At 38.2% G+C, this 17790-nt stretch overlaps 1 protein-coding gene and 1 pseudogene across 4 annotated transcripts in view; one reads left to right on the plus strand and one right to left on the minus strand.

The window, feature by feature from the left end:
* KLHL20 (kelch like family member 20) overlaps nucleotides 1–17790 on the minus strand; it is a 46563-nt gene that overhangs the window by 20312 nt on the left and 8461 nt on the right. For all 3 annotated transcript variants that reach the window (XM_017529964.2, XM_017529966.2, XM_017529963.2), the window contains 5 exons: nucleotides 9750–10323; nucleotides 6913–7071; nucleotides 5838–5932; nucleotides 3067–3182; nucleotides 1940–2123 (listed from right to left, as the gene is read on the minus strand). In XM_017529964.2, coding sequence (XP_017385453.1) covers nucleotides 1940–2123; nucleotides 3067–3182; nucleotides 5838–5932; nucleotides 6913–7071; nucleotides 9750–10323 — 1128 coding nt within the window. The remainder of the gene's footprint in view (nucleotides 1–1939; nucleotides 2124–3066; nucleotides 3183–5837; nucleotides 5933–6912; nucleotides 7072–9749; nucleotides 10324–17790) is intronic.
* On the plus strand, nucleotides 12761–14158 carry LOC108305369 (annotated as a pseudogene). Its single transcript, XR_001825684.2, has one exon. The product of XR_001825684.2 is annotated as a ubiquitin-conjugating enzyme E2 D3-like (transcript).

Consider the following 17790-nt stretch of genomic DNA (forward strand, 5'->3'; position numbering starts at 1 on the left):
TCCTGCCTCAGCCTCCTGAGTAGCTGGGATTACAGGCACGCGCCACCATGCCCAGCTAATTTTTTTGTATTTTTAGTAGAGACGGGGTTTCACCATGTTGACCGGGATGGTCTCGATCTCCTGACCTCGTGATCCACCCGCCTCGGCCTCCCAAAGTGCTGGGATTACAGGCTTGAGCCACCGCGCCCGGCCTAAGGTTGAGCTCTTGATTTGATTCTCTGCTTGGCTGCTGTTGGTGTATAGAAGAGCTACTGATTTGTATACGTTAATCTTGTATCCAGAAATTTTGCTGAATTCTTTTATCCATTCTAGGAGTTTTCTAGAGGAGACCTTAGGATTTTCAAGATAAATGATCATATCATCAGCTAACAGTAACAGTTTGACTTCGTCTTTGCTGATTTGGATGCCCTATATTTTTTTTCTCTTGTCTGATTGCTCTGGCTAGGACTTCCAGTACTGTGTTGAAGAGGAGTGGTGAGAGTGGGCATCCTTGTCTTTTTCCCATACTCAGAGGGAATGCTTTACACTTTTCCCCATTCAGTATGTTGACTGTGGGTTTGTCATAAATGACTTTTATTACATTAAAGTATGTCCCTTGTATGCCAATTTTGCTGAGAGTTGTAATCATAAAAGAATGCTGGATTTCGTTGAATGTTTTTTCCGAATCTATTGAGAGGATCACGTGATTTTTGTTTTAAATTGTTTATGTGGTGTGTCACACTTATTGAGCTGCATATGTTAAACCATCCCTTCATCCCTAGGATTATCTTTTTGATATGATGTTGGATTTGGTTAGCGAGTTGGGGCACTCACAGTATTTGGGGTGTCTCCCGGGTCCTACAGGAGCAGTACGTTTCCTTCAGAGGGTTTATAGGTCCTTTTGGGATTGCTGGCTTGTTCTTGCACTCAATCTCGAGCTAAAATTCACAATCAAGCCTCCACATGCTGTTTGGTCTGGAGCTTCAAACTAGTCCTGCCTCCCATCCGCCATGATCCCTTCTGGGATCCCATCAATTTATTTTTAAGTGTGTTCATTGTTATTTTCTTTTCTTTGAGACACAGTCTTGCTCTGTCACCCAGACTAGAGTGCAATGGTGCAATCTCATCTCACGACAACCTTTATCTCCCAGGTTCAAGCAGGCCTCCTGCCTCAGTCTCCTGAGTAGCTAGGACTACAGGCGTGTACCACAAGTGGTTAATTTTTGTATTTTTTGTAGAGATGAGTTTTCTCCATGTTACATACTTCTATGGGACGGATCCCTCTGCTTTTTAAGATTTTTTTTACCCAGCTGCACAATCTATACCTTTAGAACTTGATTTGCTGCAGGGTTTTGTAGATGTGTTATGGAAATAAAGAGTCACTGTTAATCAACGCAGCTTCTTGAGAGCAAGAAGCTACTGAAACATCAGTTGCTATAGATTCCCAATGTGCCCAGTCACTATGATAGATATTACGGTGAAATACATTTCAACATGTATAGTTCAATGTGATGGATATGTACAAACATATTCAAATTACTTACAGAAGAGCAAAGGAACAATTAACTCATCTGTGCAGTATAATAGAAAGTTTTATGTAATAAGTAACATTTGTGTCTTAAAGGAAATGTAAGTCTTAAAGGGGCAGAGGTATCTCAGAGAAAAAAGAGTAGCATGCATATAAGTAAGGAGAGAGGTATGAAGGAAGACAGCATGTCCAAGGAACTGCAGGCAATTGATGTGTCTACAGTAGCATGCTTAGGGAGTGGTAGTGTATCATAGGAAACACAGGTGGGGACCAGATCACAAAGAATTTGTGTATCATGCTAACTTGTTTAGGTTGCCAACTGTGCCACAGATGCAATACGAAAATGCATTAAATCACATTTGTTTCCTAATTAACATCTCAAATAAAACTATATGAATAGTAGAGAGAAAATTACAGATTGACTTTACTCACCTTTCAACACTATTGAGGTAAGAGGATCCATCATGGCCTCCTACTGCATATAACAGATCATCAAGAACACTGACTCCAACTCCGCATCTCCTTTTGCTCATTGAAGCCACCATTCTCCATTCATTGGTCTGTGGGTCATATCGTTCAACACTGGAAATGGCATCTCCACTGCACCAACCACCAACTGGAAATGTAACAGAAACGGTCAAGAGAATCCTATCCTAAAGTATAGCATGTAACACTCACTACTAACTTCACTGTGCCCTAATGCTTAGACTAACCACGTCTCTAGTAGTGGGTCAAAATGCAAGTTATGACTTTAACTCATTCCACTGGGATTGCTATAATCTTTAATTAATTTTGTAAATAAGTCAGTATTACATATATTTTACAAAGAAATGATACCAATTCAAATAATGAGATAATACGGCTATATGCACAGAATGGAGAAATTATAGATGGATATGCATAGAATGAAGAAATAAATTATAACCGTTTAATATATAATGTTTTTTCACAATTCCACGTAATCATGGGATGACTTGCACATTGATATATAAATTAATGCATGTGACTCATTTCAACAAAATATCTACTGCATAACATTTTTAGTTTTTGAGAAAGGATCTTGTCCTGTTGCCCAGGCTGGAGTACAGCGGTGCAATCATGGCTCACTGCAGCCTTGACATCCTAGGCTCAAGCCATCTTCCTGTCTTAGCTTTCCAAGTAGCTGGGACTACAGGCATGCACTTGCACACCAAACTAATTGTTTTTCTTATTTTTTGTAAAGATGAGGCCTCCCTATATTGCCCAGGCTGGTCTCAAACTCCTGGCCTCTGCCTTGGCCTCCCAAAGTGCTGGTATTATAGGTATGAGCCATTGTGCCCAGCCAACATTTCTGGATTTATATAAAAATGGATATCAAAGGTATTGAATGAGGAAAAGAAAATAGAGCACTCTTTTGGAGTATACCAGTTTTGAATTATGGGTTAAGAGTCAAGCTACTCGCTGACTTGTTATTTATTTCTTATGACAGTAGATATCACAATTGTCCAAAGGATTATTCAAATGACAATTTCTCATATGGGAAAATATTCAGTTTAGTGATAGTATATTAAGATCCAAACCTGCAAAGAGTACTTCCCCACATCGGATAGGTTTCCGTGGTCTCGTCCTTGGTCCTTGCATTAGTGGTCGTTCTTGCGGCAATAGGAGGTAGTTTTTAGCCTCATCTACCAAGTCTCTGTAGAAAAAATTTCTGCCTTTATTTCAAATATCTAAATTACATTGTTAGTTAAGTCACAGTGTAGTTTAGGAAAATATAGGTTGGCAAAGAGAAGCAAGCATAAATCAAACCAAATCATGAATGCCAGCCAATATTAAAATTGGTAGGAACATGAAAGCAATAATGCCAGTCAAACTGAGTTGTGAATTGATTAGTATTTCTATCATGACTCATATCTCACTGCAAATTTAGCCTAATGCTCAACATGCTTACAGCCAAGATAACTTATGAAAAAGTAAAAATTACAATTCAATTACCACACTGCAGAGTTACCACTTTCTAATACAGTTTATTAGATTCTGCACGATATTAGCAAGGTAGCATATCAGCTAGGGTACTAGTTATTTGCTAGATTAATATTACTGGGTCAAAAATTGGGTTGCTAAAAAGAAATACTGTATTGTTACAAATTTGCTATCTGGTAACATATGAATGGTTTACTCTCAACAAGTCTACTAAGACAAATTTTCTGTCTTGTTAAGATACTTTAAGAGAAGAATCTGGTAATTACACTTGTTAAATACAATAATTCTAATACAAACTATTTGTGTATGTACTTACTTCACTTGGGTACTTTTAAGTGACCCAGTACCTGATTAGTACAAATTCAGTCTGTTACTCTGTTCTGTACCAACTCTGAAAGTGTTTCCTAAATTACCCTCTATTTTCATTCTTGTTATTTATGCTACAAAGAGTAATTTATTCCTGCTGGACCAGTGCCAAGCATTACCCAATAATGTACTTTCCAATACAAGGCTTTACTAAGTCCCTTTCTGAATTTATCTATTCTAAAAACAAAAACAAACAAACCCCAAAAACCCAAGCCAATGACCAAGAACTTTTTCTAGTTTCCCATAAAGACAAAGACTTTGACGTCCTAATACTTCATTAGGTCATTCAAGAGTTCCTAGAAAGAATACTATAGAGTTATAATACTGAACAAATCAACACAAAATTAATGGTAGTAACAACACTTACAGCTTTGTGCTAGTCCTGGTTTTTAAGTGCTTAATATATATAAACTCATTTAATCTTCACAACAGCCTTATGGAATAGGCACTATTATCATCCTCACTTCATAGAGGAAGAAACTGCAGCACAAAGAAGTTAGGATATCAGGAAGGGTCTTCTTTCAAATGTGACTTCATAACTACCTTTACTTTCTGCATCAAATCAGTACAATCTGATTTATATTTAATGGAGGAAGGGCATCTATGTATTACTTCTTCAGATTTCAGCATGTATAATGTATATGGTTTTCCTTTTTGCAATATTTAGGAGAATTAATTACCATTTGGCTGTGTTTTAAATGTAAAAGACAAACATCTATTTAGTTTAACTCTAGTCCATGGCAAAAAGAAAAATGAATAACTAATATAAAAAAGATACATTAAAATAAAATAGAAACATCTAAAATCCCCTCCAACCTCTCCTGTTAAAGGAACAGGCTTTAGGCAGGGCACAGTGGCTCACACCTGTAATCCTAGCACTTTGGGAGGCCGAGGCAGGCAGATCATGAGGTCAAGAGATTGAAACCATCCTGGCCAACATGGTGAAACCTGTCTCTACTAAAAAATACAAGAATTAGCTGGGCATGGTGGCACACACCTGTGGTCCCAGCTACTAGGGAGGCTGAGGCAGGAGAATCGTTTGAACCTGGGAGAATCGCTTGAACCTGGGAGGCAGAGATTGTAGTGAGCTGAGATCGCCACCGCACTCTAGCCTGGTGATGGAGCGAGACTCCATCTAATATAGTAATAATAATAAAGGAACAGGCTTTAGCTTATAGAAGAAATGCAAGTGAATCTACATGTCCTACCACTGTTCTAGAATAAGGGATCATTCTAAATTTCTTTAATCACCAAGGGAGGTCCAAAGGTCAGTTAGTTTAGAAAGTTCTGAGTATAGATTTGCTCTTTCACTTTTATATTTGGGATATGCTGGTGAAAAATAGTTAAAAATCCCAGAAGATTTCAGATTGGAACCTAATTCTTAAAATCCGTCAAATTGGAAATGTAATTTATTACATTTTGCATATACTTTAGAGACAGCCTAGTAAAATAGGTTACTATTCCTCCTCTGCTTTATAAAAGTAGTTGGAGTTTCCTTTGTCAAAAAACCTCTGGAAACTGATTCACCTAGTTCTAGTGAAAATCTTTCTATAGCAAATAGCTGTAGATCGTTAACTCTGTCCACAATTTAGAAAGCAAGGCTGGTTCTATTCCCCAACCAGACATATGTGATAGAAGGAAAAAATGTTCACTGACACAGTCAACAGCATTATTCAATTACCTCAAGGAAAAAAAATATATTAGCAGAGAATTGGCTCTTAAATTTAAGCTTGCATTACAATCTTGGAAATCTACCTCTTTATTGCCACTTCTACACCAATAAGCATCACACATAAAAAAACTAATGGAATGGAATACTGGAAGTTCATTTCTTTCTTCCTTTTCCTCCTCTTGACCCTAGCCTAGAAGAAAAACTTGTTAAATTAATGCCCTGGTTTCAGCTCCACAAAATACAATATTTAGGAAGAAATATAAATAAGGAAATTAGGAAAAAATAGGAATGCTTAGTTGTTGATTTTTTCCCATATAGGGTCACTCATACCTGCATTCTTCATCACTTTTGATGAGAGGATCAGAGCCTACTGTGCCCACCAGGAACTTGGGACTAAGCAAAGGCAAACGAACATGTTGCAGCACCTATGACACAATAAACACCATTATTTTAATTAACTAATCAATTTTGAGACAGGTCTTACTCTGTTGCCCAGGCTGGAGTGCAGTGGCATGATCGCAGGTCACTGCAGCCTCAGCCTCCTGGGCTCAAGTGATCTGCTTACCTCAGCCTCAAGAGTAGCTGCAACTACAGGTGCATGCCATCATACCCATCTAATTTTTGTATTTTGTTTGTAGAAATGGGGAATCACCATGTTGCCCAGCCTGGTCTCAAACACCTGAGCTCAAGCTATCTGCCTGCCTTATCCTCCCAAGTGCTGGAATTATGGACTTGCACCACTGCACCCAGACAGTAAACACTATTAAGGGCATGAGCTCTCATCTGCAAGATATTTAAGAGAATACATAACCCATGCTACCCTACTGTGCTTCCGATTGTTTTGGGATCTAACTAAATACCATAAATAAGGAAGGAAGAAAGGCATACCTACTAAAAACTTTCAGTAATATGTTATAAGCTCTTCTATAACAGGACTCAAATTAATTCACAATCCAGAAGAATATCTTGTTAAACTGCTATAGTCATAACAACAAGAATGGGTCTTAAGTAAACTACGGATCACTCAGTGACTTCTGATGCATCATCTCATTACTCTTGAAAGTGTCATAGTATTTTCAAGTTATATTGAAGGGAAACTGTGGTAGAATTTCCAAGCTATAGGAAAAGAAGCATCCTTGTTTTCTCTTGTTCATTTTATACAATTTTAGCTTTTAATTGTGCTATCATTCAAAAGTAGACTTGATCCAAAATATGGGGAAAGCACAGGAGCAAAAATCCACATTAATAAGCAACCAAAATGCTTCGAATACTTATTTCCTTATTTGGAAACAGATGGACTTTCTTACAGATGAATGTAGAGTGATAAGTTTCATGTTCGCAAGACAAATACCTATTATTTCATCCAGTACTAATCAGTTTCTTAGAGAAGCATTTCTGTCATTACCTGGGGTAACTGAGGACGTCTTTCCTGAATACTATATTTGACCCAGGCCATCACTGCATTGAACACTTGTTCTTCACTGCGAACATTTAGCTCATCACTGGATATTATATCAATGAGTTGATTGGCTGGAAGCAACATGAACTCTTCACTCTCCATTACCTGTTCAAAGTTAGGTAAGAAGAAAAAAAAAATCCTGTGATCACATTTATTGTCTCAATGTTTTTCTTCAGGGTTATGGGGCAAAGCTGTATACCACAACAGAGGTGAAGTTTAAAACAAGACCAGAGGAAAAGAAAAATTTAAAAAGAGAACAAAGGAAAGTACAGAAGACACCATTAAAATTTAGTAAAAATAGCTGGGCACGGTGGCTCATGCCTGTAATCCCAGCACTTCGGGAGGCTGAGGCAGGCGGATCACCTGAGGTCAGAAGTCCGAGACCAGCCTGACCAATACGGTGAAACCCCTTCTTTAAAAAAAAAAAAAAAGATTAAAAAAAAATTTAGTAAAAATAATCATTTGTGATTCAAGCAATTTAAGAAAAATGACTTAAAAAAGATAAAAATAAAAATTTATATTCAAAATAAGCCAAATTAACTATATCAAACTATAACCCCAGATATATGAGGCATATAAAAAGTCAGGAAAAGCCTTCAGAAGAAGATAAATTACTGAATGGTCAGTGTTTAGGGCAGAAAAACCAAGAGGTCAGTTTAAAAAAAGAATAAGAGTATCAGCAATTCTGTAAGCAAGAATGAATATAATGAGGAGAGTATTAGACCAATGGAAAACTCTGAGGACCAAAACACTCTGATATATATGCTAGTGAGAAACTACAAACACCAATAATTCTCTTTACCCACGGCTAGGGAGCTGTCAGAATGGAGATGAAACAGCAACAAGAATTTTACCTTGTTGTGCAGGCCAGCCACCTATTCCAAGGCCTTGTAATTCCATTCATCAGGATGTAGAGTAAAAGGGACAGGGTGCAATGCAGAGGAAAGAAACAGTCACTGCTACCCTTCATGTGGTTTGTTATATTAGTACTCAGGAGATTATACTACATGTGATGTCTATTAGTGCAGGCAGTACCTCTAATGAAGCTGATGGATTCTCTTGGGACAGGGTTATATTCATGATCATCAAAAAGTCAAAATATTTAGCAAAATATGCAACAGGCCATAAAAATAATTTAAACATTTGATTAAGAATGTTTTCCTTAGCCACGTGCAGTGGCTTGTGCCTGTAATCCAAACACTTTAGGAGGCTGAGGCAGGATAACTTTTAGATTCAGGGGGAAGTATGGGAGGTGGGTGAGGGATAAAAGACTACACATTGGGTATGGTGTACACTGCTCAGGTAATGGGTGCACCAAAATCTCAGAAATCACCAATAAAGAACTTATTCATATAATTAAACACTACCTTTAGTGTTTAATTAACACTAAAGGTATTAATTATATACCTTTAGTGTTATATTAATTATATACCTTTAGTCCAAAAACTGTTGGGGGAAAAAAACGGTAGGGTCCTGAGCTGACCACCTTACTGCAAAATAGATAAATAAAAATAAAATAAGAATTTTAAAATGTTATAAAATAGACTATGTTCTTCCCTTGCTTACAATCCTTTAATGGTTTTCTAGCACTCTTAGGATCAATCTAAAATTCTTTTCTTTTCTTTTTTTTTTTTTTTAGACAGTGTCTGGCTCTGTTACCCAGGCTCCAGTGCAGTGGTATGATCTTGGCTCACTGCAACCTCTACCTCCTGGGCTCAAGCCATACTCCCACCTCAGTCTCCTAAGTAGCTAGGACTAGGGGCACATGCCATCATGCCCAACTAATTTTTGTATTTTTTGTAGAGACAGGGTTTCACCACATTCCCCAGGCTGGTCTTGAACTCTTGAGCTCAAGCAATCTCCCCGCCTCCACTTCCCAAAGTGCTGGGATTACAGGCATGCACCACTGCACCTGGCCAATCTCAAATTCTTAACATGGTCTAACAACCTCAGTGTGATTTAGCCTTCTTCTTTCTGTGTAATCACTATCTAACATTCTCCACTGCCTTGGTTTCTGGGTCCCACTGGGTTTTTTCAGATCTTCAAACTAGTTATATGCTTTTTAATGTCTCAGGATTTTGCACAAGTTGTTCCAGGACCAAAGTTAAATTTCTCTGTAATACACTCTTAAATCATCCAGGACTGCTTCTTTGTAACACCCATTAACTGTAGTTGATTATTTGCATGTTTAAGTGTTTAATGATTATCTTCCCCGCTAGATTATAAACTCCACGAATACAGACTCTAGATTTCTTGTTCACTATTGTACCCTATGTTCCCAAGCACAGTGGCTGGAACATAGTAGCTTTACAAATATTTGTTAAATGAATAAGGGAAAGATAGCAGGTCTAATGAAAATTCTTTTTTTGTGTGTGTGACTGCAGAGAATGAAAATTCTTTTGATAACATTTAAACTCATCTTTTCAGATTATTAGTTTACCAAATAATCTATCATCTATTCTGAATAATCCACATAGGAAGGAAATATATATATGATGATATCAGGTATCTTATCAGGCATAGATCTTCTTATGAATTAAACTCTATTTTGGCTTATAAAGTAACCTTTTATGAATACAGTTAGGGAGAATCAATCCCTAAATCTTAACTTTGGCTGGTAGAACACAAAATTGGCCTCTAAAATAGAAGCTGGTTTAGGATTTATAATAATTTATTTCTTTGCTATTATGAGTTAGAATCAGCAGGACATACCCAGAATGAGAACCCATATTGCTCTCCAACAAATAGGTCATAAATGCATTGAAACACCAAGTGCAACTCACCTCTTGAAAGTTATGCTGAGTGAACTTGTCTGCTATCCTTAGCAACTCACGACATGAATGTGTGTCAGCAAAAGCCCGAATGCCCAGGCAGTTAGAAGGATCTAATTGTCTCTTTAAGAATTCACAGCACGCTTCCTGTATTTCTGCCAGCTGGAGGAGGCAAGCAGCTGGCAGAAGAGTCTGAACATTGCCCTCTTCTACAGTTATCTGGGAGGTATATGCAAAGTCAATCAATAATTCCATAGCCCTTTCATCAATGTCTCGGATCACTACTTCTGTCTGACGGCTCTCTGCCAATTCTCCTGTAAACATAGCTCGAAAGTAAGGACTACAGGCTGACAAAATGACTCGATGGGCATATATCTTCTTGGCGCCCACAACTAGCACCACATCACATAGCTCCCGGTGCTTTCTCAGAAGGTTAATCACTTCCAGGGTTTGTCGAGGGTGCTTGTCTGAGATGTAGGGCATGCGGGCGGGTTGGGGAACCCCTTCTGGCAGTTTGTTGGGGTCTCCAAGGGTGCAGCGGCTTGTTACATCCATTCCAGTCTCTCCTGGTCGAATGTTGGTACACCTATAGGAATGATGGGTGAGAGAGAGAAGATAACAGTATTATTATAAGCTCACTTCTCCCCTTAAATGTTTGTAATTCAAGCAATAAGGAAACTTGTAATTGGCTTGTTTTTTTTTGTTTTTTTTTTTTTTGTAGAGATGATGTCTCACTGTGTTGTCCAGATTGGTCTCAAACTCCTGGGCTCAAGTGATCCTGTTGCCTCCATTTCCCAAAGTGTTGGGATTATAGGCATAAGCCAACATGCCTTGTCTATATAAATCATTTAAATTGCAGCTACTATAGTAATAAAACTTTTAGGTAAGGTGATTATGGTCAACCATTTGAAAAATTAAGCCCAAGTTAACATGCTTCAATTAATAAATTTTGAATTAAAGATAATCTAAAAAGATTGGTTTGATGGCCAGGTGTGGTGGCTCATGTCTATAATCCCTGGGAGATACTGAGGTAAGCTGATCAGTTGAGGCCAGGAGTTCAAGACCAGCCTGGCCAATGTGGCAAAACCCTGTCTCTATTAAAATTACAGAAAAATTAGCTATGTGTGGTGGTACACAGCTGTAATCCCAGCTGCTCGGGTGGCTGAAGCATGAGAATCACTTGAACCCAGGAGGCAGAGGCTGCAGTAAGCTGAGATTGTGCCACTGCACTCCAGTCTGGGCAACAGAGAGAGACTCTGTCTCAGAAAAAAAAAAAAAAGTCTGGATTGAAGTTTATCTTTACTCAGAAATCTTTTCTTCAAAGTTTTTTAAAATTAAAATAGTAAAGAAAATGGCAAGCTAAATGATGATTTAGCAGGACTCCAAAGAGCCTCGAGACCAAGATTTTGTTAGACTAATTTGGGTCTACTTTAACATCTAGAGGTATTAAGTATGATAATAAGCCTCATTTTAAAGTACTACATATGTCAAATTGCTCCTGCCAAATTGGTTTGAATCACTAAGGTTTCAATATGATTATAAAAGAAGTAAATACATTCAAAGACAGACATTCTTCAATTTATAAATAAGTAGTATATAAAAGTTGATTCTAAGTTTATTTATTTGGAGGTTTGTATTTTTCTATAAACCTCCAAATAAATAAGTGCTATAAATGGGGACTAGGTTTAGTTGTAAAATTCAGTGCATCGTAAAACGCATTAAAAAATGAAATAAAGTAACAGCATACATTCCATTTAGTTAAGTATGTTCAATTGTGTGTATGTACACACACATTTGTATAGATATGCATAATTGGTTTCCTTTGTCAACTGCAGGTTATATCAAAAAAGTTTAAATGCCACTGGCCTGAGTTTTGAAGTCCCAAGACACAAGAACCAACAGGTACACAAAGGGAGAAGGAAAAGAATCTATTTTTCAGATTATTCTACAACTTGTTGTTGCTGTTTTTTTTTTTTAATTTTTAATTATTTTTAAATTTTTAGATGAAGGTCTATGTTGCCCAGGCTGGTCTTGAACTCCTAGGCTCAAGCAATCCTCCTGAGTAGCTGTGATTAAAGGCACATGACATCACACTGGGTTGTTTTTGGTTTTTAAACAGAGGCTTTAGAGAAGCTTGATGGCTGGTACTAGTATATATAGACTGTAGAAGTCTGTAAGTTGGGCATTTCTTGTACATTTAAGTATGTGTTGTCCAAACTTGTGTTAAAGAACATACTCTTTAGAGGCTGCAATAATTATTTTCCTTTAAAATGGGTTCTGGACAAAAACTGGGTGCTGTAAATTGCTCAAATTTGATGAACACTGCCTTACAGGATCAGGGTATATATGTATGTGTCTATAAATTTTACAAGCTGGTGTTCTTCACAAGTCTTTAAATATGAAAACTGCCCCCTCTTGCTTGTGTGGAGATCTAGATTTGGAATAGAATGGATCATCAGATCATCTAGTATAAAGCCCTCCTTTTGACAGAGGAAGAAACTACTTTGGTTAGGTGACTTACTCAAAATCATGAAGCTTTCAGTAGCAGAGCAGGTCTCTAGATGCTTTTGGGTAAACCACAGCTATCTCCTGAGGTACTATGAATATTTAATAACTGTAATTCATATGAGTGCTGGGAAGCAAGGGGAGGGCAGAGTTTCTAGGATAATTTAGCAATTCAAAACATGGTTTTGTTTTTTCTTATGGATTATCCAAATTTCTGTACAACTATTTTTAAAAGCCCAAGAAACTACACCAAATACAGATTTTTTTTTTTTTTTGATTCAGCCATCATGAAGGACTTCATCAGTAAAATATCAAAAAGAAGAGTCAAATAATTTGGTAAAAGAAGCCTATAAAATAAATTTCATATTTAGGGGAATAAGCATAACAAAAGTGAACTTACATCATCCCTTTTCTAGCCAAAATTAACTGGGATGGTCTAAGAAATTTTCAGACTTACCTTTAAGTATTTATAAAATACAGCCAAGGGTTTATTATCTTTAAAAAGTAATTCCAGGTAGGGCCGGGGAGGCACCAGCTGCCGCGCAGGGAGGAGGCCGAGGCCGCAGCTTGAGGGAGGCCCCGGCCCCTCTGTGCCTGTGTCTGGCAGAGCCGGTGTGAGACGAGACAATCCTGCCCCGCCGCCGGGATAATCAAGAGTTTTGGCCGGACCTTTGAGCACACACCGAGAGAGTGAGGAGCCAGACGACAAGCACACACTATGGCGCTGAAACGGATTAATAAGGAACTTAGTGATTTGGCCCGTGACCCTCCAGCACAATGTTCTGCAGGTCCAGTTGGGGATGATATGTTTCATTGGCAAGCCACAATTATGGGACCTAATGACAGCCCATATCAAGGCGGTGTATTCTTTTTGACAATTCATTTTCCTACAGACTACCCCTTCAAACCACCTAAGGTTGCATTTACAACAAGAATTTATCATCCAAATATTAATGGTAATGGCAGCATTTGTCTCGATATTCTAAGATCACAGTGGTCGCCTGCTTTAACAATTTCTAAAGTTCTTTTATCCATTTGTTCACTGCTATGTGATCCAAACCCAGATGACTCCCTAGTGCCAGAGATTGCACGGATCTATAAAACAGAGATAAGTACAACAGAATATCTCAGGAATGGACTTAGAAGTATGCCATGTGATGCTACCTCAAAGTCAGAATAACCTGCATTATAGCTGGAATAAACTTTAAATTACTGTTCCTTTTTTGATTTTCTTATCCGGCTGCTCCTCTATCAGACCTCATCTTTTTTTAATTTTATTTTTTGTTTACCTCCCTCCATTCATTCACATGCTCATCTGAGAAGACTTAAGTTCTTCCAGCTTTGGACAATAACTGCTTTTAGAAACTGTAAAGTAGTTACAAGAGAACAGTTGCCCAAGACTCAGAATTTAAAAAAAAAAAAAAATGGAGCATGTGTATTATGTGGCCAATATCTTGACTCTAACTTGGTTATGAGACTAAAACCATTCCTCACTGCTCTAACATGCTGAAGAAATCATCCTGAGGGGGAGGGAGATGGATGCTCAGTTGTCACATCAAAGGGAACAGCATTATTCTAGCAGCATCCATTCTTGTTTAAGCCTTCCACTGTTAGAGGTTTGAGGTTACATGATATACTTTATGCTCATAACTGATGTGGCTGGAGAATTGGTATTGAATTTATAGCATCAGCAGAACAGAAAATGTGATGTATTTTATGCATGTCAATAAAGGAATGACCTGTTCTTGTTCTACAGAGAATGGAAATTGGAAGTCAGACACCCTTTGTATTTCAAAATAGAGTCTCAAACATTTTGTAATTTTCATTTAAATTGTTAGGAGGCTTGGAGCTATTAGTTAATCTATCTTCCAGTACACTGTTTAATATAGCACTGAATAAATGATGCAAGTTGTCAATGGATGAGTGATCAACTAATAGCTCTGCTAGTAACTGATTTATTTTTCTTCAATAAAGTTGCATAAACCAATGAAAAAAAAAAAGTAATTCCAGATAATACATACGATACAAATTTGTATCTTTTCTTTGCAACAGGGTCTTCTTGCTCTGTCACCCAGGCTGGAATACAGTGGTTTGATCACGGCTCACTGCAGCCTTGACCTCCTAGACTTAAGTGATCCTCCCACCTCAGCCCCCCAAGTAGCTGGGACTACAGGCGTGAGCCACCACACCTGGCTTGAAAATTTGTATCTTATATTCATATTTCATATGTGGAAATTAAAGTGCTAAATTACTAGATAAAAGTCTCAAATTACTGACAAATAGAAATAAGATATTTGGATTTTTATATCATCACATTGTATAAACATGCAGTGAAAAGACAATCTATGCCTCTTAATTAAAATGGTAATTATTCTTCTAACAAATATTTACTAATTGCTTTTAACGTACAAAGCATTTTGCTACAGACTGGAAAATTCAAAGTAACATAAACAGGCAATCTCTAGAGGAGGAGATACATGAATAACCAGAAAGAGGGCAACCAGGACAAGAGATATGGTTCAGACACAAGAATTTTTGGGTGTAAGCTGAGCATGGTGGCTCATGCCTGTAATCCCAACATTTTGGGAGGCTGGGGCAAGAGGATCCCTTAAGCCCAGGAGTTCAAGACATGCCTGGGTAACATAGACCCCATCTCTTAAAAAAAAGCCCCCAAACTTATATACAGTGTATGTGTGTGTGTGCATAAAAGAATTTTTGGTGGTGATACATATGTTTAGAACCTTGATTGTGGTGATATCATGGATGTATAAGTATGCCCAAACTCATCAAAATGTATACATAAAATATAATTTTTTATATATCAATTATACCTCAATAAAGCTTAAAAGTCATTCAGAGGGCCAGGTGCAGTAGCTCACACCTGTAATCCCAGCACTTTGGGAGGCCGAGGTGGGCAGATCATGAGGTTGAGATCGAGACCATCCTGGCCAACACAGTGAAATCCCATCTCTACTAAAACACAAAAATTAGTTGGGCATGGTGGCATACGCCTGTAGTCCCAGCTACTCGGGAGACTGAGGCAGGAGAATTGCTTGAACCTGGGAGGCGGAGGTTGCAGTAAGCCAAGATTATACCACTGAACTCCAGCCTGGCGCCTTGACTCTGTATCAAAAAAAAAAAAAAAGTCATTCAGAAAGGCAAAATCTATGAAGTATTTGTTTAAAATCATTCAGAAAGATCCTGGATCTGACAGGTTTAGCCTATCAGGTTACTATAAGGGAGTGTATTTTGTTGTAAAGTAGGAATATTATACTGGGTTTTCCCAGAGTTTAAGGGAAATATCTCACATCCATGCTCCAGATCATCATATTTCTGTTTCTGATTCTAAACTCATTAAGCAGTCCTCTGATGGAAAATTCTTCCAAAAGTACCATGCTATTTAAAAGGGGGATGACTCAAGCATTCTGATCGCTGTTTTAGGTCAGCGTCATGTGAGTCCCTCTCAGATACTAATCATCTACAACTACTGAGACAGTCTAATAGCTAGCCTGCAAAGGAGAACATCATTATCAGTCTGCTACTTCCAAAGAACTACAGTATAGGCCGGGCGCGGTGGCTCAAGCCTGTAATCCCAGCACTTTGGGAGGCCGAGGCGGGTGGATCACGAGGTCAAGAGATCGAGACCAGCCTGGTTAACATGGTGAAACCCGGTCTCTACTAAAAATACAAAAAATTAGCTGGGCATGGTTGTGCGTGCCTGTAATCCCAGCTACTCAGGAGGCTGAGGCAGGAGAGTTGCCTGAACTCAGGAGGCGGAGGTTGCGGTGAGCCGAGATCGCGCCATTGCACTCCAGCCTGGGTAACAAGCGCGAAACTCCGTCTCAAAAAAAAAAAAAAGAACTACAGTATAATAAAACACTAAGGTGTAAAAGGAGTCTCCTGAGAAGGACAGAAAAAACTATAATGATATTCTAGGAAGAAGAAATTGCATGTGCATTGCAAAGGTGTAACACAAAAACAACCAATTTTTCCAAAGTACTTACACATCTGGTAAAAAAATCACTATTTATACTTGGCAATTTTAAAGACTAAATCATAAAACTGAGCAGCTAAAGAATAATTTTTACCATCCACATAAACAATAAAAAATGCTTTTACCTACAGTGCCTAAATGGTGCCTTGTACATAGTAGATGCTGAAAGAATAAATCACATGATTAACAGTGGCACAATCAAGCTTCTTTTTAAAAAAAGTCACCATTAAAGACAGAAGACCAATTCAAAAATTCCTGAAATACTGACACTGCATGCCGAAAGTAAAGTGTTATTGTCACAACTTTAGTTATGTACATAAAGATGGTACTGTTGAACTGAGATATAAACATTTTTTTATTTTACTGAAGTACAATGTGGATAAGCTAAGCTAATGTCTCCATTTTTCTTTTAAATGTTTACCACGGGGGGGAAAAAAAAAATATATATATATATATATGCTCTTATTACTGTATTAGTATAGTAGAATCTTTTTCTTTTTTTTTTTGTTTAGAATCAAGGTATTGCTCTGTCACTGAGGATGAAGTGTAGTGGTGTGATCATAGTTCACTGCAGCCTCAAACTCCTGGTTGAAGCCAGACTCTGACCTCAGCCTCCTGAGTAGTAAGGCCCCCAGTGCATGCCACCATGCCTGGCTAAATTTTAATTTTTTTTTTTTTTTTTTGTAGAGATAAGGTCTCTATGTTGTCCAGGCTGGCCTAGAACTCTTGGCCTCAAGTGATCCTCCTGCCTTAGCTTCCCAAAGTGCTGGGATCACAGGTGTGGGCCACTGCGCCCCCAGCCATTGGTGTCCATCCATATAGCTTTCACTTCAGGAAATATTCATCTTTTGCCTTTTTTCTCAACCATTTAAGAATGTAAAAAGTAGCTGGGCATGGTGGCTCACAGTTGTAATCCCAGCACTGTCGCAGGTTGAGGCAGAAGGATCATTTGAGCTCAGGAGTTTGGGACCAGCCTGGGCAACAAAATGAGATACCATCTCTACAAAAAATTTTAAAAATTAGCCAGGTGTGGTGACATGTTCCTGTAGTTCCAGCTACTCAGGAGGCTGAGGTGGTAGGATCACTTGAGCCCAGGAGTTGGTGGATGCAGTGAGCTATGACCCTACTATTGCATTCCAGCCTGGGTGACAGAGCAAGACCCTGTTTCTCTAAAAAACAAAACAAAACCCAGGATCATGAATATGGTAGCATGAATTCCCCATGGCCAGTTTTATGCAGCAGTACTCAACAGCCCAGATGAAAGAATATAAATGCCTAAGGAGAATCGCTTGAACCCAGGGGGTGGAGATTACAGTAAAACAAAACTATGCCACTGCACTCCAGCTTGGGGGACAAAGTGAGACTCTCTCAAAAGGAAAAATAAATAAAAAATTAAAAATAAATGCCTAGATCAATCTAGAGTTGGGAAATGCCACAAACGAAGGAGTTGAGTGATGGCTAGAAAAAGGTTGCAGTATTTGAGGAAGTGAACTGGCGAAAACAGGGCTAAGGCATGTTGATTCTGACTAAGTCAAAGAACAGATAGATATACTG

This window comes from Cebus imitator, unplaced genomic scaffold (genome assembly GCF_001604975.1).
Source record: "Cebus imitator isolate Cc_AM_T3 unplaced genomic scaffold, Cebus_imitator-1.0 Scaffold62, whole genome shotgun sequence".
Classification (NCBI taxonomy): Eukaryota; Metazoa; Chordata; class Mammalia; order Primates; family Cebidae; genus Cebus; species Cebus imitator.